This window comes from Cynoglossus semilaevis, chromosome 18 (genome assembly GCF_000523025.1).
Source record: "Cynoglossus semilaevis isolate Cse_v1.0 chromosome 18, Cse_v1.0, whole genome shotgun sequence".
In the NCBI taxonomy this organism is placed as follows: domain Eukaryota; kingdom Metazoa; phylum Chordata; class Actinopteri; order Pleuronectiformes; family Cynoglossidae; genus Cynoglossus; species Cynoglossus semilaevis.
The window spans coordinates 13,907,083-13,933,284 of NC_024324.1; the positions used below are offsets into that span (position 1 = coordinate 13,907,083).

Below are 26,202 nucleotides of genomic sequence, written 5' to 3' on the forward strand. Positions count from 1 at the left end.
ACAATAAAGGACGGACTTTTATTTTGCATCCTTCAACTTTATTTCCAATCTGTTAGGTGACTATTTTATTTTAAATACAAAACACAATTTCACAAAAGAAAATGAAAACAATTACTTGCATTTACTCTATTCATACCTGTAAACTGTATTTCAGAATAACAAACATTCAAATGAGAAGTTCAGTAAATGTGTCAACATCATTTTCCACAGAGAAATATATTTATTAAACATATAGTATCCTGGTCAGTAGTAGGCATCAAAGTCTCCGAAATTAAATCTTACATAGTTATGGTCCCTTTATGCATAAGTAGTACATTTATGTAACATATAAAAGTTTCTATATTCAATTAAAAAACTTGGCTTCAAAAAGGCCATGTTCAGTAGTATGTGCCCAGGTTTCGATATTAAATCAAAGTATGGCTAAAATCCAATTAGCTGCTGAAGTTTCAAAAGGTCCCTTAGATTGTCATTACAGGACACACAAACCAAACATGATTATTTCCGCTAAATTAGTAACAATGTCTTTGAACATGTTAAAATATACTTGTTTATGTGTAATTTTAAAACTCCATAGATTACAGAAGAACATTTTCTTTCCCGGGAAGATTTTTCTGTACATTCACTTAGCCCTGTTTAAATATGGCGATAACATGACAAGTAAAAACCTGCATGTACTGCATGAACTACTTGCTGGTGCTTCTAAAAAAAAAATCAAGTAAGAGACTTAACACAATATCTTCTAACGACTAACAGTGGTGATATTTTAATAAATCTTATAGATAAATATTTAGCCTAAGTGAAAGACACTGGCAGTGAATGCTTTCAAATGACTATTTTGGCAGAGTGCGCAACAGTGCTAACAGTGTTTGAGCTACAATTAAATGAAAGCGACAAAATAAAAGCATGGCCTCAGATTAGGTTGTTAGTCATCTAAGTTAGAAAGAAAAACTGAAAACAGTGGTGTTACTCGGACCTCAGGTCAAGCTCTCGTTTTGCTTTTCGTAGCATGACTACATAAATGAACCCACATGCAACTAAAGTGACAGCATAGAGTCCCACAAAGACTAAGGCCTCACCGTTTCCATGCAGGTGTGAGTACAGCTCCCTTCGACCGATGTAGTCCAGGTAAGAGGCGTGGATTTGACACAGTGTGCAACAAGATAGCAAGACATGGAAAACCTGGTGACCCTGTCCCAAGAAATCACACTGTCCTGGAAAGCAGCGTTCAAAAACTGGACAGGTGAAAAAAAAGGCGCAACCGAGAAAGAACCCCACCTGGCCAAAGTGATAAATGAGTGCAGGGTCCTCAGTGACGCTGGACGAGGACAAGAGTCTCCCAATGATAGGACTGCTGTCCCATATGTAGGCAATCGCGGAGGGCACCACCTGACCGACCTTGCGCACCCACGCTGGCCGGCCATAGTTGCAGTATTTGCCGTAACAGCAGCCGAGGCAGGACAGACAGCTGAGGAGGGTGGCAGCTGGCATGAAGATCCCACGAACGTGTCGATGGTAGCTTTCATCCATGACATAGTAAAAGTGAACTACAGCACTGCCATACTGATACTGTGCCACACCGATATAATCCAGGAAATAGAAGGCAAAATGGCACAGCTTAGATTTGCTGCCCAGCAAGTGAGCTGTTACACTAAAGGCCGTGTAGGTTAAAGAGGACAGAAGGAGAATCAACAGGGGCCACGAATGAGGGTCACCCACAAAGTCTACGGTCTCGGTAAGATGTCGAAGTTTGATCAGTAAAATTAAAAAGGCCAACAAGTGCGTCCAGATATTGATGGTCTCATTGTGACGCTGGAACAACGACAGGAAGTAATAGCGCCAATTCTGGTGAAGTGGCCTGTAGCCTGTTTTCACATTACACTCCCTGAAATAATGAGGGACGTCTGCGTCTCTGACCGTGTCAGGCATAGATGGTGCAGCTTCAGTGAGCATTTGGGGAATCTGCCTGATCTGCTGCAGGCTGATGAACAATCGCCCAATTCTCTCCACCACAATGGTCGCCATGACTGCCAGGAGGAAGTTGATCACTGAAAAAGAAGAGGTCAAATACTTTTATTTTTCCAGTTGATACGTTGATCGAACATTTGCTTACTTGGTTACAACACAGAGCCTGGATAGCTCAGTCGGTAGAGCATCAGACTTTTAATCTGAGGGTCCAGGGTTCAAGTCCCTGTTCAGGCGATGCTACTTATTTAGCATTATTACACAAGTCTTGATTGGTTCAATCTCAATTCTGACTTTCATCATAACATTTTTATTTATATATTTTTTTTTTTGAAAATCTGGAACAAGATTTGGTTGAAAACTGTATCGGGGTGATTTGGAACACCTTAAAGTTTTTAGGTGATATGTTGATCGAAGATCTGCTTTCTTGTGGACAACACAGAGCCTGGATAGCTCAGTCGGTAGAGCATCAGACTTTTAATCTGAGGGTCCAGGGTTCAAGTCCCTGTTCAGGCGGTACTGTTTATTTTGCATCCTTACAGGAAAGTCTTGCTGCTGTTTGACATTACGGTAAGATATAAGTCAAGCTAGATTAATAATAAATAATGTGATAGCACCTATAATTATAAATAAAGATGAATAACTACAATACATCAAGAATCACTAAATAATAAATCAAGCCCTAAATCTAAGCCATGGATCTAGATCATAGGTATCATGTTATTCTCTGGTGTACAGGGTGAACACCTCATTAAAAAAAATACATTAAAACAAAAACTGAGAGCAAAAGATAAATGCTTCTTCACTCCCTTCTTCATTTCTAACGCCTCCAGCCATTACAGTAATTTCCTCTGCACTGGTACGAAGTTGCTGTGCAGAACGCACGCATCAAACATTGAATCACAGGTAGAAACGTGTAACATGACGCTGCTGGGAAACTTCGACACTATAACAAAAGCAAAGTTTGTGACACGGCATAAAACAAAGGCGTAACGTTTTCCTACATCACCTCAGCTCGGCAGGCGGTCAGATGCGTTCACTTCCCCGCTGACCAGCACCTTGCTGGGGCCTCTCCGCTTGTGTGTGCAATCAAACGGTGTTGGCCTGGGTTGAACACCTCCTGACTCTGCGCCCCGGAGACAAAAATGCACTCAAGACATTCAACTTTCAAGTGACCAACCACAGTCAAGTTTAGTGTCGTAACAACCCTACCGGAAATGTCCTTTCTATATAAAATAACATTTCCTTACATACATAAATGTGTCAATCAACCTCTCAGACGAGAAAGAAATTAACAATAACATTTTGTGTGTTTTTTTAGTCATTTTTTTTATGGCGGGGGGGGGGGGGGGTTCAGTAACATTACTACACGCATATTGGTCAATAGTGATGAATGTACTGTTATTTGTTATTTTCCCATCTACCTACAGTGCATGGCTTTTTTAACTACTAAAACACACACACACTTATTTGACTGTAGCAATATATATATAATTTTTCTCACATAATTAATTGTAATTTAACATATTCTAATTACATTCCAGATTTCTAATGTACACACATTTCAGAACACTAAACTGTACCGACTGTCGTTTTATTGTGAAAATATTTACCGGAAACGCAGCCGCTCCTTCTCTTTCTCGGATCACTGTTCTTTTTCTAAAGTTTGTTTATTTAAAGAATAAAAAAAAACACCCTGGTGGAATTTTGTGAATAAACTGAAGCTGTTGTGAAAGACGCGTTTTTGCTGCTTTGCTTAATAGTTGTATGAAGATTATCTTTTTTTAATGTGTTTTTTTTTTTACTTTTTCGTCACAGATATCATCAGCCAGTCCTGCATAAAAAATTACTCAGATTATTAAAAAAAAAAACACAATGAAAAACTGCACAGAGACAACCGGTCCAGTAAATACAGACTACGTGGGCGCGGACACTCCTGGAACATTCTTTGACACTGACTGTATGTTTTGTGAGATGATTTTTTTAACATGCAAATACCACAGTTCAGCTATCCAAATCACGTGTATGAGACATGAGCCTTAAAAACAACTCTGCTGTTGTTTTTTTCTTTCCAGAAAAGAATATAATTCATAAAACGACTGTGGTTTTCAGCAAAAAAAAAAACCAAAACATTAGTATTTCACGTAGTAGCAAATTAGTGCATGGCAGAAGGCATGATCGTGAAAGATAAAGAAGATGGCGCAACAAGACACCTTCTTATTTCTACAAATGAATTTCCTGACTCTGCGCCTGCACATGGCAGCTTTTTTGAACAACGCCATTGAGAGAGACAGATTCGTGCAACAAATGATAAACAAGACGACGCAGTTGGTGAAACTACAATAAGTGAATTAGGTCATTAAACCAAAAGTAAATCTATTGCTATATGGAGGTTGCTAGAGCTTTTTTTTTTTTTAAAGTCAAGAGAGTATCAAAAATCAATCAATACATAAAATCCATACATCATTGTTGCTGTGTTCTGTGTGACAAAATAATCATCATACCAAAGGTGCCTTTTTAAACATAATTATGTCCTTATTAAAGTTCCTAGCGTAGTTTCTTGACACTTGAGCAACAGTCTGTTCAGCGTAGACTGTCTAGTTTTTCCAACAACATCATTGACATACTTGTTTGCTTAACTTTTAAAGAACAAAAACTTGTTTCCAGCAGGTGGCTAAATGTGCAGTATGTGTTTGTAGTTGCGTTTGATCTGTGATCTCAAAGACGTGAGGTAAATGTCGGGCCTGCAGTTCTGTTTCTCAGTGGATATGTACATGTTAAGTTGTCCGGACTGTGCATGAGGTTGTTGCTTCTTAATAGCGTGTAAATATTACTCCTGAACTGCATTGTTACTCCAAGTATGTGTCTGCCTGTATATAACCGGAACTTGTGACCCGGAGTGGTCAAGTGGTAGGATTTCCTTTTCTGTTGCTAAAGATTGTGGGTTCACCTAGTACTCCATCTAGTCCCCTTCGCCAGTTACAATTTTCTCTATAACATGTTGCATTCTTCTTCTACTTCAAAACAAAATATCAACGAACCAGTGAATTTAGAATAATTTGCACTCATTTGTTCAAAGTAACAGACGACACTAACAGGGCAACAGTGCCAAAGTTGTAACTGATCAACTGATTAAATCAAGCCTCGGAAACCACATTAAAAATGTCTCACACACACACACACACGCAAACTTTGTCTGTATTTATAGTTTTACACACAAACACGTAGCCTCTGAAAAATGCACTGCCGTCTCCGGCTGAAGGATTTCGCTGCCTCCATTCTGTCTGTGTGTTTATCTCTCTCAAACGCACATTTCCTGTTCCACACCGGACTAACCAGTTCACTATATTGTTTTTTTCTAGTCATCGAAATATGTAAAAGTGCAACATGCAAAATTTAGATGTCTAATTTCCAAATAACATTGCATAAAGTACGGCTGCAGTGATGTAACGTTACTTAACTTTTAATGTGTATCGCTGCGCGATTGGTCACTGAATGACCTTTTGAAAAATGTCATCTGTAGAGTTGCGTTTAAAAAGAGGCAGTCGTGTCAAAATAGGACAACAGATGTTCTGCTACATGCTTTGTGTATCTTTAATAAATGTCTCATCTGTGTCTTATAGTAAGCAGGAAAAAAGCCAACTTTAAACTATTATTACTGGTAAAAGAAACAGTAAAGCAGTGTCTTTCCACCGTGGGGTCAGGACCCCATGTGGAATTCAAATGGGGTCATCTGAAATGTCTCGTAATTGCCAAACAAAAATTGCACAACTGCGATCATGTGACTAAAAAAAACAATTCTCCAGGGTTAGTATAAATACATGTACTTGTGCAAAGAGCTGTAGAGACTAGTACCATCGTTTTTGGGTGGGGTCTCCTACATACCTTACCATATTCAGCAACTCGCTCACACGTCCACAGAGAGGCAGTGTTTCATTCGTAAATGAGATCGCTGCTCATCCTTGGTACTGAAGTCTACTCCGAAAGACCACTGGTGACAGGTGCATGTTCTCAACGGTCTTGTGTATGTACGGCGTGTTTTGTCCAGTGCCACATAAACCAAGCTGTGATTGAGTTTTGTAAACACATTGGTTTCAAGTTTCAAATTCTCACAGAGGCCGTCATCCCATGAAGGCCCATCGATCTTCTACTGCTCATTCTGCTGAGGGCCCGCTGGGAAAGCAAGGTCCAGCAGCCAGAGTTTTAGAAATTCTTAACCCAAACCACTTTACACCAACTAACATGGAGATTTAAAGCACAGTTTAGCAGTTTAATGCATCATTGGATTTGTAAGGGGCATTTAGTCTTGGTGACTGTCTCTTTTTTGAGGCAATAAAAAACATACCAAATATATATTTAGAAAAATGTAAATGAGTGGTGATTATCTGTCTCAATTAAAATAATATATCCAATTACATTCTTGATTATTAGATTGTAATCAAGATAATATATCCAATTACATTCTTGATTACAATCTAATTTAATCTCACATGGGGCAAAAGGGCATATCAAAGGTCAGGTTGTCCATTTATTCCCCCTGTGCCTTACACGGCAAATCAAAAAACTGCAGGTCACATTTTAATGACCTCCCCTCTGTTCTTAGTCATGACATTTTGAGACTTGCTGTATTGTTCTGGCCAGGGCAAGAAAAAAAATCAATGTCACAATCCAACAAATTACACTAGATCAATGGACCAATTCATTATCTGAGTTTTCCACATGTGTGCCTTTGTGTGATTTTTAGATAAGTGACATTTCATACGGCTCTAATGAAGTGAGCTTCTACCCTTGGGGTTTTTTGTGAACATGCAGTGTCGGTTTAAAATTGCCAATGAGAAACCACTCCTTCTTTCACTTTAAAAATAAAAAATAAAAAAATACAAACACAACTTTGTTTTGACTTCTTTGCTCTTTCATACGGCCTTTGTGGTGAATCCGTTTCTGAAAGTGCGGAATGAAACTCTCATCTTGCCCATTCCCTGGCTGGGTAACAGCAGACTCAGGAGATGAAGTGGGAACTGTATAGTGGATACTTGACATTATACTTTTCAGACCTTTGACTGAAAAGGATAGCAGTGTTGCGGAGTTGAGCTGCAAAAGCAGCACTTCTCCTGGTCTAATTGGGTTGGATAGCTCAGCCCGATATCGAGATGGCATTTTCTGTGAGAATTCCCTCAGCTCCCCGATGATGAGCCCGGTGTGCCTTCGTTTATCAATGTCTACCTGCTTTTGCTGAGTAGCTTGTTTTTGTCCTTCCCACTATATATCACCTGTCACATGTAATGGGACACACTATGGCGCACACAGGGCCCCGGCAGATCCCTTGGGTCTGTCTTTGTTTCGGTTTCCACCATTGCCATATATAACTTGTGCTACAGTAAAAGGCCGTTTCCTCACCACTTCACCTATTAGAAATAAGCTGCAGAAAAGCTTAAAGTTGCTTGATAAACACTGTAAACATAGGCAGAAGAAGAACAACAAAAACTACAGATGTGGACAACTTTAAGTGCCCCATTAAGAAAATCCAGAGCTTTATGTTTGCGGTGTTTCCCAGTTAGATGTAAGCACAGGTGAGTATTCCTGCAGGGTTTCATCTCCAATTAACATCGGGAGTTGGTGGAGTTATATAATTTTCATTTAGTAATTTTACTTAGGTTATTTAATTTTATATTACGTAATTAAACCTTGCAGGAATTGTATTCAAAAATAAAGGACAAAAACATGGATGACCATGACATGTTTATTTATTTTTTATTTTATTTTAAAGGAAATTAAACTTTAGTTAAATGAAAAAAAACGCTTAAGTTGTTTACCAACATGAAAAAAAGCGTTACACTGCAGGTCGTCGTGTTTGCAAATTCCCCGGAAGCTGCTGTTGCTGCTACAAAATAAAAGGTAGTCAAGACAAATAGAATAGTGTACGTTCCTGAATACGATTATTATATAATACGAATTTCAAATATAAAATGATGTCCTTTTGTATTTGTATCACGACACTGAATACTGTTTTCACTGGTGCACGATGGTTATTTTTATGTTAAAATAAAAATGCTTATTATTTTAATTTTGAAGGAACTCGCACACACTCCTGTCCTTGCTCCGTGTTAGAATTCGTTCGACTTGACGCAGGTGGAAGTGGGACAAATGAAGTTCGTTTTTCGCAGCTGATGATGGCGGATGATGTTGAGAAAGAAAGCATGAAGAATTACCACATAGCGTCCGAGAAAATTGACCCACAGACCTGCCGTTATCCATACTGTATTGTCTGGACACCTATCCCCGTGTTATCGTGAGTGTTTGCCGGTGGCAGTGTGCAGTTCGACCGCCGAACCGAACACAGTTTGATTAGCTTAGCCTGCTAACAAACATCCTGTTGCTGATTTCTCTTAAAATAATAGTGGACATACCACATATAACAGCATTTAACCGTTAGTTATTTGTACACGAATACAATGTCAACACTTTTATTATAAATATACAATGATGTCGGTGTTGATAATATTGAAATTAAACGAGAAAGTTCTACGGCTAAAAAAATAGTTTGCTAATAAACGTCAAACTAATGACACTGACATAAACAGAACAAATTTATCTCGGTTTTTTTTTATAAAGGAGTTGTTGTTTAAACTAATGTTTATTTCTGTGCAATGCAAGCAACGGGTGCCTAAAAAAAGTTCTGGTAATGAATCGTGAGATTGTGCTGTTTTTTTATAATTTATTATCTTTAATTGAACAAATGCTAACAGCAATGCACCCGGATCCACAACATTTAACCTCATTGTAATAACGTTGTTGAACAATAGAGATAATAAAAGTAAAACTTAAGGTGCTTAAACTGTTCCACAAAGGGCCGCTGTGGCTGCAGGTTGTTCCAACCAAGCAGTAGCACACCTGAGTTGACAGGTTTAATCAACTGGTTTAATCAACTCAGTCTTCAGACAGCTGATTGGTCAAACTATGTGCTCTTGGTTGGTTGGAACAAAAACCTGCAGACACACGACCCCTTGAGGAACAGTTTGGTCATGCCGATGTGTTCAAAAAATAATGGTGCATTTTTTTTTAGCCATTTGTCTTTTCAATAGACCCAATCACTGTGACCTTATTTAGCACACTTGTGTCAAATGTCTGTCAAAAGGAATTCTTAACCTCTGAGTGCTGTATAAACTGCCTTTGCACACCAATTATTATTATTGTGTGTTTAAATAGATGTAAATAAATAAAGGTTAATGTTTTCTGTTTTTTTTTTTTTTTTTAATTCAGATGGTTGTTTCCGTTCATCGGTCACATGGGAATCTGCACTTCCACTGGAGTCATACGAGACTTTGCTGGGCCTTACTTTGTCTCAGTGAGTACACAAATACTTACCCTTAGAAAACATGGTTTTACTCGCAATTTATAACAAGAACCGTTGACTTCCCCCCCCCCCACCCCACCCCTGCATTAGTCTTTGTGACAAAAACATCGACCTATATATTTTACCTCTTCCCATTAAACTCATTCTAACCAGTTTTAAAACGCATTAATTTCTGAGTATTAATTAAGTGTCATACCACTGAGGTAGAGGCCTTGTTGGGACATTGTATTGTTTATAGAGGCCGTGGATAAAAATATAAAGTTAAGTAAAGTACTTTGATTTAAACATGTGATGAATAAGATGTGGGAAAATTCCTCCGTTCATTCATGATATTAAATGTTGTTTAATATAATATGTTGTTTGTTGAGCCTTTTGGCTCTCAAAGACGACAAGGACAACCACACTGCAGTAGCTTTATATTAAAACTCTCAGACATCAAACACACCAATGTTAGTGACAGCTCAGTGAGATGAGAGGCTTCATAGAGACCGGCCTGAAAGGAACGACTGTTGTTTCAGGAGTTCAAAGTATGTATTGTTCTGGGGTTATACAAGTACATACATGTGAGGAACTTGTGATTTTTGACTTAACAAAATGATATTAGACTGTATGAACACTAATTACCAGAGTTTAATGACAATATTAATGAACTTGAAATTATTAATTATACAGTTAATTCCTAGCAGGACTAGTAATAGAACGTAAAGTATATGTTCTAATACAAACCACTGATGTCTTGCTCATATGTTGTCGTTGCAGGAAGACAACATGGCTTTCGGAAAGCCGACAAAGTAAGTCAATAAATATGTCTGGAAATAAATATTGAACACCAGCCCTGCCATACACAACACAGCAGCTTATTGAACTCTCTGACTTTAGGTACTGGATGCTCGATGTCAGCAAAGTCTATACTAGTGGCACCAATGCCTGGGATAGAGCTGTGCACGATGCCTCAGAAGAGTACAAGCACAGGATGGTAAGACAGGGGGAGATTCACACCGCCATGTCTAGTATTTACATTTTCACATTTTTTCCAATATCATCAACTTTGTTTGCTCAAAAGCACAACCTTTGCTGCGACAACTGTCACTCCCATGTTGCCATGGCGCTGAATCTGATGCGGTATGAAAACAGCACGACGTGGAACATGATCAAACTTTGCCTTCTCGTTCTAATCCACGGAAAGCACGTGAGGTGAGGATTTTGGAACCGTGTGCGCGTAGCAAACATGATACATACATGATTCATACTCAACAATAATAAGTTCATCTTCTGCCTTTTAATTCTGCCGTTTTATATCAGTGCTTCATAAGACTGCAGGTGGTCGGCTCCTGATTGTGATGAAATTAAGCAGATATTGGTATAAGGAAAGACAACGTAAATGAGTGTTGGGATTTCTTTGGACACTAGTGTCATGTGTGAGTGTATCTAAAGTGAGCAGAGAGCCCCTGTATTCTACAGCTGCTCCCCTCAGTGCAGTAGACTTGTCAGTGGGATCCCAGGGGTTTGGGCAAGTTTTCACTGGTTTGTCTGTGAATGTTTGCTATCAGGTTACGGCAGAGAGAAGGGAGAGAGGATGTCTCTCCAGAAGGCTTTTTATAGTTCACAGGAATTATTTTTTTTACATACCACTCACTGGGATTGTATGTACAAGATAATGAACAGCAATCAGTGCTGGCCATTAAGCGTTAATATTACAGTAAAACAAACCAACATCCAGACACTTAAATGAGGCCATAAAGAACAGTTAGAAAGTCACCAGACAAGAGGAGCAGCATGTGGATTTTCAAGGAATGGCTTTTATAGGTTTTGTAGAAATACGTTGGCTGTGTTACTTTTTTTCTACTTTTTGATATAATTTGCGAATAAATATGAGAATATGACACCACTGCATACTGAAAGTAGTTGCGGTGTTGTTATTGAGACTGGGGGGAGAGCACATTAATCACAGTAACCCTTTGTCTTTGACCTCTCCCCCTTTTTTTCTGCATTAAGTCTCACATGTCCTCACCTTGACTTCTCCGTGTGATTCCCCCCCTCGCCCCCTCTTGCGTAGCTGTGCTGGCTTCCTGAAGACATGGCTGCCTTTCCTGATGCTGGTGAGCATCATCCTCACAGTGGCCCTGGCCCTCAACCTCCGGTGACCTGGGAGACGTGTCAGAGACACAGTGGAAGTCCTGCAGGTCAAACACCGGGATCGACCTTTTTCGTACGAAACGCAAGGATGGTAGGGGAGGGGGGTTTCGGGAGCCAGTGATCCAGGAGGAATACTTGCCTTCAGGACACACGTCTTGTTTGTTTTTACGAGTGTCTAAACCGTGCCGCCTCTGGGGCGCAGGCAGCATCACCTCAAGTGGTGAAGCTAGACCAATCCAGGGATTCAAAATTTTTATTTTTTTTGTAAGAGTTTAATTGTTTTGAGAGAAGTGACTAAAACACCACCCACATCGCCGCAACAACCAGGACCACACAAACACACGTAATTATGGGTTATGACTATGGGATGCCTCACAGCAGGTCCAGGCCGATGCCACATGTCGACCAGACTTGTCTAGTTGAAGGTACGTCGGTGGAACTACATCCATGCCTCGCTTTTAGATTCTGACCTTCTGACTTTGTAATGGACGATCCAGTGCATTTATATCAGGGAGTACATACACGGCGAAGCTATTAAATACCTTTACGGGAATTGATTGCATTTCATGCCTGACCTAATGTAGCTCTTCTACAGTACTGCGACCTCAACGTGCCAGAGTAGTTTGACTGCTTGTGCATTTTCTTAATTTCCTTTTTTATATAAAAACAACTATTTTCTCACAGAGAGATGAAATACTCGCGTTAACGTGTCTCGGAGTACCTCTGAAAAAAACCGTTTACTTCCTACTGTCATGCGATGCTGATTGTAGCAACCACAGTGACTGTGGCTTTGGGGGGGGAAAAATCCCAACTTTTTCGGGCTTTCTACACTGTTGCCAGACCAAGTCAAACTGTGTTGTCAGTTTGTTATCTTTATAAAACGCAGCTTTGCTGAACTCAATATTACAACAATAATACGAAAAACCTGAGACCTGATTGCATACTTTGACTGTGTGTGTACGGAAGCACTGCCTAAAAATAGTCACCTAAATCACGGACCCTGCTTGAATTTTCACGTTTTGACAAAACTATGTTAATTCCACATCATGGTTGGAACACAAAATCCGTTGCCATGGCTTTTCCTTGAGTCGATTTAAATCAGTCATTGTTTGCAATCAAACACACAAAAAAAGTGTTGAGCCCCTTCTTTGTCCGCGCTGCTGCCAGAAGCAGCAGGTAGCTGGGATCCTCAGGTTTTTCACGCTCACCCACCCCTGCTGAATATCCCCACTCTCTGCCGGTGTCTGAGCGGTGTTGCTCCTGCTGTTCTCCACCTCTGCAGATCAGATTAGAAGGTCACTGTGAAATGTCAGTGCTGTTTCACAGAGCTTTGATAAATCGCCACTGGGCTACGTCCTGCAATAATCCGACCTGGAAGGTGTGGGTCACTAAATTAAAACCAGGTTGTTGTTTTTGTTTTTTTGTTGTTTTTTTATTTGTCAAAAAAGTCCAAGGTATGAAGGGCTAACACAGAGGGAGCTCTAATCACTTCAGCTTGTGCTGAACACAGAGTTTGTGCGTTCTTTCACCTGTGTTGCCTGTAAATATTTAAACCCACGGTACTGTAGCCCACACCAGGTGCTCTTTATTCTTTGCGAACTCGATGGATTTTCACCCACTCGACAGATCTATCCTTTAAATAATTTACGGCATAATTTTGTTTACTCCTGCCTATCACCGCTGCTGACGTGGACTCATGCGCGTGAGTGTGCGTGCCTTACGTCGGAAAGGAGGAAGCATGTGATTGCATGCCAGCGTGTGTGTGTGTGTGTGTGTGTGTGTGTGTGTGTGTGTGTGTGTGTGCGTGTGCTTTACATTCATGTAAAACTGAAGGTGTTGAAGGAAGAAGGAAGTTGTTGGTCTCGCGCTTTGGCTTCTTGATTCGTAATCAGAGTGGGATCATTACTGCCAAATGCCTTGTGTTTTGAATTCTATTTTTATCCCTCCATAATGTTCTCTCAACTATTTTAAATCTAAATGCAATAGCTGGTAAATCCTTGCAAGGATAAATAATAAATTAGGCCATTACGGGTCTGTGGTTCTTAACGCTGATTCGATGCAATATCCTGTGCAATGTGTAGCTTCAGACTTCATAGACGAGAGCCGCGGTGCAATTTTCTCCCAAGCATTAAAACTAAGAGACTGAGACGAGCCCCACGATCTGGCTCCAGTTTGAACAGTTTTCTATTTACAACGCGAGAGTTTCGTTAAAAGTCGCTAACCTTTCCCCCCCCCCCTGGTGTTTGTTTTTCTTTGTCAGCGGTAATTGAACACGTTAGGTTGTGTGAGCAGAGACCGGAATAATCTAGAAATGTGTTGACTTTTCCCTTAAAATACACGTTCCCATCTATGACCACATTCAGTGGGGGGAAAAAAAACCAACCTAGAAACACAAATGTAAAAAGAAAAAAAAGTCTCTGTGATTCTTTGTAATTGAGCTTGGTGTCCGAACATGAGGGGGGAGTGGGGGGGGTGAGCCGCTCCGTTGAATACGTCACTTGTTCTCGTGTGAAACGGCTCATTCATCACTTTGCCGAACCAAGGTGATGAATGAACAGGCCGTAGAGATCAGCTGATGACACTGACAACATTGTCGTTTTATGGCCTTGTGTCCGAACTGCGCAGATAAACAGCCCCTCGGCTCACCGACGGTTTGGGACCGCGACCGTTTGAATGGTTACAGATGTTGGAATGTGAACACATGGGGTCCCGGCAACTCAAAACTGCTGATTAAAGACAGTTGAGATGCTATTGTCGAGGCCACGATCCATAGACGGGTCCTCAACTTACGTCAGACGTTTTAGTTCCTACGGTGAACACATATACTGTACATGTTGCTATAAACTATGCTAACAGTGGTATCATAAAAATAAAAAAAAACATTTGAAGAGTCTGACTTACACTTGGGAGCCATATTTAAGTGCAAAAAAAAACGAAACCGAGGACCCTCTGTGTACTTCCACCAGTCCGCTGCTCCTAAACCGTCTTTTGTTTTTTAAATCTAAAGTATAATCAAAAATGCATATCACTAAGCCAAGTGGGACTATTTTAAGGTCCCTTTAAGTGAACATGTCAACGGTGATTGTGTTTATGACTAACAGATATAATATCAATAAAGATGTTTATTATTGTAGACGTTTGGAGACATTTCTGTATTTTGGTTGTTTTTTGTTTTGTTTTTTTCCCCTAAATGTTTTTCTGTCACTGAGCTTTCTTAGCAACTGGGTTTCATCACGGCTGTCAGCAGGAGGCTCGGTATTACAGTTTCAAGGTCTTGAGCCATGAAAGGCGAAGTCTCATCCTCTCCCTGCTCTGGAAGGTTCTATAAATACACTGCTAAGTGAATCCTGTAATGATTGCTATAATCTGTTAGAATAAACATTAGGACAGGTAAAGAACTGCTTTGATACTCCGGGGCTTAAGGTCCCACACGGTGACCATTGTTCACGAGGAGGGGACGGGCAGGGGAGGGGAGGGGAGGGGGGGATCAAAGCTTCTGCAGTCTGGCCCTCAAGTTGCCCTCCCCCATTTTTATGGCCCCCAATATACTACCACCTAGTTAGGTAGGAATGAGGAGGGAGGAGAGAAAGAACAAACTCTGAGGAGAAACCGCTACAATACACAGAGGAAACTAATCCCAGCTGTCACTGGGAACAACATCCACGGAGCAGCTCTGATGCAGGAATGTTTGTCAAGTTTGAAATAAAGTAGTATTTTTTGTATTAAATAATTATGCTTATTTAAGTCTTTGGAAATGAAATGTAATATTGTTTAGACCATATGTGTCAAACTCAAGGCCCGGGGGCCAAATGCAGCCCGCCAAGCCATCGTATGTGGCCCGCAAAGTCCATGCAGCTTTCTTAGCCTAAGACATTTTTTTATTACTGAATTATGTGTGTAACTTGAATAAATAATAATCAATTGCAGAAACATGTATTAGTCTGTTATGGAGTAGTTCCATCCATACCAGCGTTCCCTGACCTTTTTAGACTCTGTTCTGTTTGTATCAGAGTCTGAATGAAATTAATTAGTAAAAATTAAGTACATTTTTTCACTGTGTCCTACTGTGGCCCGGTACCAAATGACGGTACTGGTCTGCAGACTAGGGGTTGGGGACAACCGGCCCTTCAAGGGGAACTGTATTGCTGATGTGGCCCCCTGGTGGAAATGAGTTTGACACCCCTGGTTTAGACCAATGAAACATTTGAATATTCTTAAAAAATACTAGAATAATAGATAAAGCAGACAATATGGACACTTAATGTATGCTATAGTATGCAGACAAGTGACTTTCTTTCTCTTCTCATCCAAGTGGAAGAATCCTGCAGGATGGAAGGTGAAACATCTTCAAACCTAGAAATTCCAGCCTCCTCAGATCAAGGGGAATAATCCCTGACATCACATCACCTGATCCCTATTAGATGTCACTGTTAATCTCATTGGATGAGATAAAGGCATCCTCCTATCCATACAATTTTTTTTTATCATCCCTAGTTTTATCATGCTCTCTCTCCCTCTCTCTATGTGTCTTTTCCACTCTCTGGAAGGAAGGAAGTTGCCGTGGACCAGGACGGGGTCGGGGCCGTGGGCAGCAGGACAGAAGCCCCTCCCCGCAGGATCACTTCACTTGCCCTTTTAACTTCATTGTTGGAGAAGTAGAGACGCCCCATTTTGCCACGGCTTTAAAAAAGGATCAAGCAGTCATCGACCCCCTCTGATCAGCACGACTCCCTTGTCCTGTTCTCATGGAAATCAGAGCCCCCCTCCCGGCGACGCTTCTCTCTGCACACATGTAAAAGTTGAAGCGCATTCCCAGCCGGGGCAGCAGACACTGGGGATGAGGATGTCGGTGGTTCGGCGGGTGTCCTGGAGGAGCTGATCGTCTCGTTGAGGTTGTCCTAACTTTATCCCCGCCCCTGCGTGCTTCGTCTTGGTTCGTATTGCCCGCTGCTGCAAGCTCATCTTGGAGTAAAGACATCACTCTTCTCCTCCAACATGCTGGATCTGCGGCGCGCTCTTCTTCTTCTTTCTCTTCTTCTTCTTTCGCTCCTCTGCTGCTCCGTCCGTGCGTCATGCCCTGCGCGATGCGAGTGTTCGGAGGCGGCCCACACCGTGAAGTGCGTCTCCAAAGACCTGCGAACTATTCCGATCGGGATCCCCGGGTACACCAGGAATCTCTTCATCACCGGGAATCAGATCAGCCGGATTGGACCGTCGTCCTTCAGAGGACTGGAGAATGTGACCAACTTGTCTCTGAGCAATAACAGGTAAGACACCGCTGGACGGTGACAACTGTGTTATGACAATTACTCCAGGTTAATAAAAAAAAAAAAAAAATCATTTTCGTCATTTTAAATCCTTAAACCTGTCTTTGGTCTCGAAGTACTGAATATGAAAAGTATTTAAGTACTTTACGTTTACAATTGTAACTTATGGCATCCAATTAAGTACAAATATTACGAGTAGCCAAAAATATATTTTTTCAAATTATATATATGTATATATTTATGTGTGATGAAATGAAGTTCATTTCCTTTTGAATGTAAAAGAAAATAATAATAATTTATTACAGAACTTGAATGAGAGAATTATCAGATCTTTTTATTAAAGATCTAATTCATACTATTGATTCATTATTGGAATTTTAAAAAAACCCTGATTGAATATAATGTAACACAGCTCAGTGGTTGACACTGACACTGACATTTAATGATAAAACAGCTGTTGTCATAGCTGTTGGCGATGCAGGAGACGTGTCCTGACATGTTTTATTTAAATAGGACAACTTATGAAATCAGAAAATCTCTCTTACTTTTTGACCTCTCGTTGTATTTCCTATGACCTCTGACAAGTTAAAGGATGATTTAACGTCAGTTATCTGCTCTTTTCGGTTGTCTTGTTTTTCTTCCGAATCTGTAATATTTCCCTAAATGTCCTCACTTTCCAGAATTTCTGAAGTCGAGTCCCACACGTTCACCGAGCTCCGCAGCCTTCGCTCTCTGGATTTAAGTAACAACCAGCTGGCGGTCATCCACCCCGAGGCCTTCACCGTGTCGAACCAGTCGCTGCGGGAACTCAACCTGAGCAGAGCCCTGTACAACCACTCGTCGGTGACGGACCTGGCCACGTCTTTCCGCTGGAGCTCCCTGGCGTCGTTGCAGGGCCTGGACCTGTCTGACAACAACCTCATCTTCTTACCCTCGCGCATCTTCTCCCACCTGACCAGCCTGCGGAGGCTGCAGCTCTCCAACAACTCCTTGGTGGCCCTCCACAACTCCACCTTCTCAGGCCTGGAAGGCCTGGAGGAGCTGGACCTGACGCTCAATTCACTGAAGACGGTGCCGGAGGAAGGCCTGCGAGAGCTGGACTCCCTGCCCGATGCCACGCTGCTGCTGGGCGAAAACCCCTTCACGTGCACGTGCGGAATTGAACCGTTCGCCATGTGGCTCAACAGATCACAGGGACGCATTAGAAACGCCGAGAGTCTCGTGTGCTCCTTCCCGCCAAACATGAGAAACACATCTTTACTTGCGGCGGGCACACTGACTCTGGGGTGCCACCAGAGGAGCGCGGGGGCAGACCTGGCCCTGCAGACCTCGTACGTCTTCCTAGGGATAGTCCTGGGTTTCATCGGCCTCATCTTCCTGTTCGTACTCTATTTAAACCGAAAGGGCATCAAGAAGCGGATCTACGACATGCGGGACGCCTGCAGGGAGGTGTGGGAGGGCTACCACTACCGCTTCGAGATCGACTCCGACCCCAGGGTCTCACAGATCTCCACAGGAGCCGACGCATGAGACGGAGAAGACGATCGCCCGCGCTGATTTTCTTATGACTCTTTTTTCCAATGCATTTATCGAACAAAGATGTAAAATATTGTATAAAAAAAAACAAAACATATTGTAAATACATTAAATCCAACGTGTTAACTGAGCCTGGATTGGAGCATGTACTGTCCATCGGTCTTCACGGAAAACAATCTTTTTACCGACAAACGCGTTTCCGATACAGTTGTTGGGTGTTTGTTTTCCTGCTTTCACATTCACTTAAAACAGCAAGTGCCTACCATCCAGAAGAGTTCTGTTTACCGATCAATGCACGTCCCTTTAGCCGTCAGCGTCAGATCTCCAGAACCACAAAAAAAGGCCACAATCCAAACCCAACACTTGGAAAACAAACCTTTGTGAGTTTCTCACTCGACCATTCATACGTCTTTGAACAGTTTCAGCCCCTTTGGCCTTCTGGTCCTTCAGCCCCAGGGTGCCCGAGAGGAATTAGGCCTCCAAAGGCCAGACCAAAGCTCTGGGCTGAAATCACCGCTCTGTTTTTCTTTGGCTCTTGCGTTGAGAAGGGGGTAAATTCAGCACAGACCGTAGCGGAAATCTCCCATTGGCTCCCCTCTTGATTTTTTTTTTTTTTCGTCATGAAACATTGCTTTGTTTCAACTCTGTGAGTTTTATTGTCAGAATGATGAGAACCAGTCTAGGGCTGAGGCTGCTGAGAGTAATCTGCCCCCCCTCCCTCCCTCTCCCTCTCTCTCTCTCTCTCCCCCTCCCTTCCTCCCTCCATCCTGCAAGACAACAGCCGCTCTGGAGGCGCTTTGAAGGAAAAGTCTGGCTCTCCACCTTTTTCCAATGATAAGATACAGATGATTCCGAAACGCCAGTGACATAGTATCATTCAGACGTTTGCTCCGCCCACTTGAACCGTCTTTTCCTATGTGCATGGGAAAAAAAAAATCAAACATTTCAAAGTCTTTTACTAACTAATCCTACATTCGGGTCTCTGTTCTGAAACGACATATGTGTCACCCGTCTCGCCCGGATGTCACTGTGACAACAGCAACTCTCTGCGGCCTTTTGATGCTACAGAGTGAGTGGAGCGCAGGCTCACAGACGGGGTGGCAGGCTGCCATTTTTCAGAGTGTTTATTGGCCAATTTCTAGCTACAGCCCTGTAAGTATTTAAAGAACTTACAGGGGACGACTGAAGCAGCGTCACGTGATCCGACACCAAGATGTTCTGCAACTTCTTGCAACACAGAACTGGGATTTGTTTTATATATATATATAAATATTAAACAGTTGTCATGCATTATAAAGCCTTTAGAACCCGTTGCCGTGTTCTTGTGTGTCGTGGAAAAATAGAAACGTAGGATAGAAACTGCGGCTCCTCCGTTCTGCAGAACCACATTAAACATGACATTTACTCACTTAGGAGAAAACAATTGAGGCTCGTACGCAGACACAAAGGACCGCATGGATGGCGAAACGCCTCAGATAAGCTTTGTTTCCCAGTCGCATTGTGATACTCACACTCTGGCTGTTTTCACAGAGGGCCATTATGCCGCCACATAATGGGATTCACTCACGATGACAAAGCCGAGCGCTTTGATCCGGCTACTGTCAAAGTATCATCAATCTTAATATTTGCCTGTGGCAGAAAAAAAGATAGAGAGAGATTCTCTGAGATGTTTTCACTCGCTGTTACACAACGTGCCACAACCGTCGGCGTTAAGTCGGCCACGGGTTATTGGTGTCACCCGGTGGAGCAGACAGAAGAATGATTACTTCCTGCGTGTCATTACTTCCCTTTTCTCTCATTAGAGTGTGGATTATGAGCTGTGCCCTCTCTTTGTGTTTTTATGAGCGCGTCTGTTTGAAAAAATATATGGTCGGCTCGCTAACGTCGGTGCGAGGCAGTCCCAGCAGGAAAGCAATGAAAGGAGAGGAACCCAACTAGCATACCCAGACGTCCTCCATTAGCAAAATCTGCGAAAGAGAGCCTTGTTAAAAACTGAAAATATGCAGTTTTTATGTTTTTGTTGTTTGTTTGTTTTTTTAAACTGTATGTTGCGCATATATCTAATTAAAAGATCGTGTCTTTTTCTCTCATTTTCTTCTCTTCTTTCGAAGGCAATTTTAACTGTTGCTGTGATTCCATGCAACGTGTGGTTTATGACAAACATGCAAAAAAAAAACATTTCTCTTCAGCCTTAGTATGTTCCTCTGTTTGTTTTATGTGCCTCCTGTCTCTGGGAACATCTTGGCACCGCTGCGTGGATTTAATGGCCATGACAGGGAATATGTCTTAAAAGTGAATACCACATCTGTGAGGAATTGAACATGTTAGAAAAGAGACCACAACAGTCAGCAGCATGGCAACAGAAACAATGTGGCATCACCCCTCTCCCCCTCTCCCCTTCTCCCCCGCCCCTCACCCGGCATCGTTTGACAGTTGTTGTAATTTTATAGTAACCATCAGAAATTATTACCAACAAGGCTTAGCTTAATGAGCATTTTACATATGAAAATTAGATTCTGGTTAGAGAGGATAAGTGTTTTATTAAGCAAGGGATTTATGATTGATCACATTTGGTTTGAGAAAATCTCCAAAAGTATCCCAGTAATTTCTTTTAGAAGGCTTTACCATAAATGATCTGTACTAGTTTTCTAGTCCTGGTACCGACTAAACACACGTGATACTACAGGGTTTCATCAACCCACTGACACACGAAGCGTGGAATCAAGCCACCACTTCTGGTTATAAGACAACGTCAGCACCTTTTTGAAACAAACCTTTGATTCAACTAAAATCTAGGTTATAGGTCGAGAACCTATAACCGTGTTAGAGCAGATCATTAGCGTGCGCAACACCGTAGCTCAAGAGGTCAAACTTTATAAAGGTCAATCATTTTGATCTTGGATTTTTATGTTAAATGACCACAACTTTTCCAAGCAAACCTCCAATGTTAGAAAATGTGTGTTTTGAAAAATAAATAAGAGAAATTGTCATTTATTTTCTATTGAAGAGCAAAAAGTTTCACATCACTTTGTAAAAGTAGAGCTAACGTCTCTCTCTCTCTCTCCACTCTCCACACAATGAACTTGTTATTAAAGCTCAATCAATATGTTCATGCAGCTTCCTTATATAACGTCTCCTATAGGCTACGCTCATACCTATACATCATGTCCAGCTAGTTGGTCAGCGGAGGTGGGTCCTGTGGGGTCTCACCCATTGTTCTGCTGTTAGTCAATAGGACCAACTGTTTGCCAATTAATTAGCAGCTGATGCAAGTTGTCCTCATTTATCTCTTTCATAATAAAGGAGAAAATTATGCATTCAGCGTTTAATATAAGTCCAATTATGGTGAAATTTTACGTTGTGTCCACCTTTGAATTCACTGCATCTTGCTGGGCAACGGGAATTATATTAGAATTATATTACAGTTGATGTATGAGTAGATGCATTAAAACATCACCAAAGTATTAATATTATTCTCTAAATTATTCCTTATAGAATAATTTAGAATATTTTAATAATATTCTAAATTATTATTTAAAAAAATTCAGCCTGGAAATGTTGCATCCATTATTATTATTATTATTATTATTATTATTATTATTATTATTATTATTATTCTTATTATTATTATTATTATTATTATTATTATACGTAGTAGTAGTAGTTGCTGCTGTTGTTGTTGTTGTATTAGTAGTAGTATAAGTATTATTAATATTATTTGTCCTTTTACTGCATAAAATAACAACCGACTGCACTCTACAAGTGTTTGGTAATCCTCACGACTGATATAAATGCAGCAATGACGCTGTGTGGTAGCGAACTTAGCTTTAGCTTTATTTGCACGGATATTAAACAGCAACGAAACGATTAAAGGTTGAGATATAAACTTTTGAATCGGTGTTTTCATTATCCATCATTATTTTAATTCTTTTAATCCGATTTTCTTCTATCGAAAGATATCTATTTTATTCATTTTTCACAAGGGTAGGTTACGGGGTGATACTTTTTATGATGAATTCTTGTCTTGTAATGCGGTCGGTTGTTCTGTTTAGCTTCGCCAACAACAAGATCCGGCCAAGTCAGGCCCTGTACTGACGAAACGGAGCAATTGCAATTGCAACGATTGGTTGTCGGTGAGTGCAATTGCTGTTTTCAATCAGCAGAGGGCGTAACGTGCTTACAAATATGACAGTATACGAGAAAGGGCATTTGCATTTGATGTGCCATTGCACTTCCCTGATTGGTTGTTGATAAATTCAAACGTTTTCAACCAGCAGAGGGCGTAACATGCTTACAAATATGACAGTATACGAGAAAGGGCATTTGCATTTGATGTGCCATTGCACTTCCCTGATTGGTTGTTGATGAATTCAAACGTTTTCAACCAGCAGAGGGCGTAACATGCTTACAAATATGACAGTATACGAGAAAGCGCATTTGCATTTGATGTGCCATTGCACTTCCCTGATTGGTTGTTGATAAATTCAAACGTTTTCAACCAGCAGAGGGCGTAACATGCTTACAAATATGACAGTATACGAGAAAGTGCATTTGCATTTGATGTGCCATTGTACTTTCCTGATTGGTTGTTGATGCGCATAGGCGCAATTGCACCTTGATGATTGGTTGTTGATAAATTCAAGTGTTTTCAATCAGCAGAGGGCGGGACATGCTGACAATATGAAAGTAACGGACGTCATTGAAAACCCAACGGTGTGCTTTCTCTCACGTCCGCTTATGTTTTACATTTGACTAGACGTCTCGCACTTTGCTGTCTGAAAAGTGTAATTGCACTCATCAACAACCAATCGTTGAGGTGCAATTCAACATAATTGCACTCAACAACCAATCAGGGAAGTGCAATGGCACATCATTTGCATTTACTGTCTTTTGTTAGCAGAGGGCCTGACGCGGAAACAAGCTTACGGCCGGAAGTTGTTGTTGGCGGAGCTAAAACCAAACAACCGACCGCATTTCTTTGTAAAATACTATCATAAAATGTGTCACTCCGCTACTCTACTCTTGTTGAACATGAACAAAATACTTATATTTCGCTATTGTACATTTCGCTAATGTTTAATATCCGTGTAACCAAAGCTAAGCTCGCTACCGCACAGCGTGAATGCTACGTTTATCTGTCATAACGATTGCCTTGTAGAGTACGGTCGGTTGTGCTATTTTTGAACAGAAGACGTCGAAATTCTACAGAAAATAAAATTAATAAATAAGAGCAGCTTATTTGGTCAACATTTAAAAGATTTCTTGATACTTTCACGTCCGTTTTTCACACATTTTTTCCTCAGAAACAACACAAATCGTCACAAAATATGCATTCATTTGTATAATATCCACAATCATTATTTATCTTACTTAAAAAAAACAGCTTTTACTTTTAAGAAGCCCACATTGCTGACGACTGTAAGCAGAGCCAGAGAATTGTTACAGTATTATTTAGTAATTTAACTTCCAACTGCAACCAACAATAACAGTTCTGTGCCAGACATACAGGAGGATGGACGCAACCTGCAGTTTCAGTATAAATCATAAGAGTGGCCACGCATGGTAATCTGACCTGGGCAGGAACCACTTGATTCACCTAAGTGCATCACAGACATTAAAGGCATCCTATCATTAGCAGCCTGTAATATTGGTTGCAACAAAAAAACAAAAAACAAACAAAAAAACAACAACAACTGTAGTCGTTTCCACAATCAGATTTCTTGCAACCAAAAGTATAACCATGGCTACAGCTCACATGTCTTTACTGGAGATGTGAGAGGGAAAAAAATGAAATACCAGTTCATCTCCACCAAACCCCACTTTCCAAATGCATTGGATTTGTGTTTATTTGTTAAATCTGTCCTTCCCACTTGGCTATGTTAACCGCGGGGTTTGTACAACATGGATGTGTCTGCATGTCAGGATGAAGCAGTTTGTGCTCTTGAAATTTAAACAAAACCCTCTCAGGGTGTAACCGCAACGGATCCCCAGGACACGGAGAAAATTAGAAACAAATGCTCCGAACAAAGTCCTGTGTCCTGTGAAAGGCAGACTCATTTGAAACTCCCCACCGCAACAATGCAGCTCTCCTCTGAAGTTCTCATGACTGTGTCTCCATTGATCTCGAAAATTGACAACAACTGTAAGTGCAGCAAGAGCCCAGCGAGAGAAAGAGAGAGAGAGAGAGAGTGCCAGGTCCTCATAACCGCCCCCGTCCCACCCTCACCCCAACAATCCTCCCCTCATATGGGCCTCTATGTCCTCCCCCAGTCTGCCATGAATCAAGTCCTCAATCCATGTGGCCTGTCAGAAGTTTTGTTTTGTTGTTGCAGCAGTTGTTTATGGGAGGATGAGGTTAGGGAGTTTTCAATTAAGCAGACATATTTCCCTCTGTGTCCCATCTTGCCTCTTTCTCCAAAACTCTTTGAAAGCCCCTAAAGCTGAAGCTCATTTAAAAAAAAAAGTTTAAAAAAAAGTCCACACATGTCATCTCTGCGTCGTATTCTCGCAAAAGATCCTCCAGGGAGAGACATGGAAACGCAGTGTGAAGATGAATTGTTCCAGTGTTGAACAAATGTAATCAAGGCCTTGAATTGATTGATCATGGTGCAGGAATAAACCCCCGCCCCCTATGATTCATTATCAATTTTCTCCGCTGGTCCTCTCAAAGTCTTGTTCTGTCACCTGGTAATTTATGGTCCTGACCTGATATGACGAAAGGAGAAGATACCCACACCTTGAGCAATACTCCATCATCTGCGTCAGTGGGCCGCAGCTGCAACATGGAGTCACATGGAGACGGTCCCTTCAGCTGAGCCGCAGTGATTTAATATATGACGTGGTTTAATGTGGCTTCACGCTGCACGGCGACACCAGTGAGTGCGTTAATTGATCTCATTTAAAGACACGGCCCGTGATTTATACTCTGATTCGTGTTTTAATGCTTTTTCCCTAGAAATGCCAGCCCACTTCAAGGAAACAAATATCGGATTTTTTTTACATAATACACCAGGGTATAGTCGAATGTTTCTGAAAGATGGCGGCGGTAATGTTTTAAAGCAACAGCGCAGTTACTCCGATTTGAGTCGATTTGGATTGTGATATTATTTAAACGGCGTCTTCATCTTCACCTCCAGAACGCGTGCAGATGACATTAAAAAAGCCACTGATGCAGACAAATTCCTGAGCTGCTTAGAGAACGCGTCGGCGGTGAACTCTCCCAAGGTAGAGTGACCCCTTGCCTTCTCGACGGGAGGAGACGTGAGCTCGTTATTATCACAGCCATTATTTAAAATACAGCAACAGATGCTGGAGCAGGAGGGGGCCAGAGTCACCCAGCAGAGATCTGAGCGTCTTCATTGGTCAGGAGGAGGAGAACAGCTCCAAGGCCAAAGGGTCTTCCGGAGAGAAGACTCCATCTGCTAACTGTCTGTCTCCGCTCTTACATCATCCTGCCGTGCTGGGGACTTTGGAGAGATGGATAACGGTCATGGAGGTTTAGGACGTGCTTCTTTATTGAGCAAAGAAAAGATGATGAGCTGGGATGTGAAGTTAGCGCCCAAATATTAGCCTTCCAAATTTAGCCACATTTTATTCGAATTTCTAACGCTAAGTAAAGCTTCAGTAATATTTATTTTATCTCCTCCCCACCCCTCAAAAAAAAAAAAAAAAGAAAAAAGGGGGCCTCAGCTCTGTCATCCCTGTCAGAATATTCCTCACTTGCTTGTTCATATTAATGTTGATCAGTGTAATGGAAGGAATTCAGTAAGGAGGGAAAAAGAGAGGGAGAAAAAAAAAATCTTCCGCACCGTTTCCTCTGACAGGAAATTGTGTCTTTGATTCAGGCCACCACACTCATCTGGTCCTTGCATGCAATGTGTCGCTCCTTGCTGTGGCGTATATGGGGGGCGGGGGGGGGGGGGGTTTTGTGAGGGCGCCCCAGGCTTT

At 41.4% G+C, this 26,202-nt stretch overlaps 3 protein-coding genes and 2 non-coding genes across 5 annotated transcripts; 4 read left to right on the plus strand and 1 right to left on the minus strand.

Moving 5' to 3' along the window:
• Positions 1–208: 208 nt before the first annotated feature.
• Positions 209–3,103, minus strand: paqr7a (progestin and adipoQ receptor family member VII, a). The gene is given in 2 exon segments (NM_001328239.1): positions 209–2,045; positions 2,972–3,103. A coding segment is annotated over 1 exon segment (1,059 nt). The 5' UTR covers positions 2,023–2,045; positions 2,972–3,103; the 3' UTR covers positions 209–963.
• On the plus strand, positions 2,127–2,199 carry trnak-uuu (transfer RNA lysine (anticodon UUU)). Its single transcript has one exon. It is a non-coding gene; the product is annotated as a tRNA-Lys (tRNA).
• trnak-uuu (transfer RNA lysine (anticodon UUU)) lies at positions 2,406–2,478 on the plus strand. Its single transcript has one exon. It is a non-coding gene; the product is annotated as a tRNA-Lys (tRNA).
• Positions 3,104–8,053: 4,950 nt separating the features above from the next.
• Positions 8,054–14,585, plus strand: tmem222b (transmembrane protein 222b). Its single transcript, XM_008332088.3, has 6 exons — positions 8,054–8,251; positions 9,223–9,307; positions 10,076–10,107; positions 10,196–10,292; positions 10,380–10,510; positions 11,373–14,585. The coding sequence occupies exons 1-6, from the start codon at positions 8,130–8,132 to the stop codon at positions 11,458–11,460; spliced, it is 555 nt and encodes a 184-aa protein (XP_008330310.1). The 5' UTR covers positions 8,054–8,129; the 3' UTR covers positions 11,461–14,585.
• Positions 10,380–20,345, plus strand: tpbg1b (trophoblast glycoprotein 1b). The gene is made up of 3 exons (XM_008332089.3): positions 10,380–10,510; positions 15,765–16,719; positions 17,400–20,345. Exons 2-3 carry the CDS (start codon positions 16,448–16,450, stop codon positions 18,247–18,249), a joined length of 1,122 nt encoding a protein of 373 aa, XP_008330311.1. The 5' UTR covers positions 10,380–10,510; positions 15,765–16,447; the 3' UTR covers positions 18,250–20,345.
• Positions 20,346–26,202: the final 5,857 nt, after the last annotated feature.

Excerpts from the sequence above, each read along its gene's own strand:
- tmem222b (XM_008332088.3), top strand. The coding sequence starts at position 8,130 with ATGATGGCGGATGATGTTGAGAAAGAAAGCATGAAGAATTACCACATA. Across the intron at positions 9,308-10,075 it reads CTGGGCCTTACTTTGTCTCA|GAAGACAACATGGCTTTCGG; the intron begins GTGAGTACACAA and ends TTGTCGTTGCAG. Across the intron at positions 10,108-10,195 it reads GCTTTCGGAAAGCCGACAAA|GTACTGGATGCTCGATGTCA; the intron begins GTAAGTCAATAA and ends CTCTGACTTTAG.
- tpbg1b (XM_008332089.3), top strand. The coding sequence starts at position 16,448 with ATGCTGGATCTGCGGCGCGCTCTTCTTCTTCTTTCTCTTCTTCTTCTT. Across the intron at positions 16,720-17,399 it reads TTGTCTCTGAGCAATAACAG|AATTTCTGAAGTCGAGTCCC; the intron begins GTAAGACACCGC and ends CTCACTTTCCAG.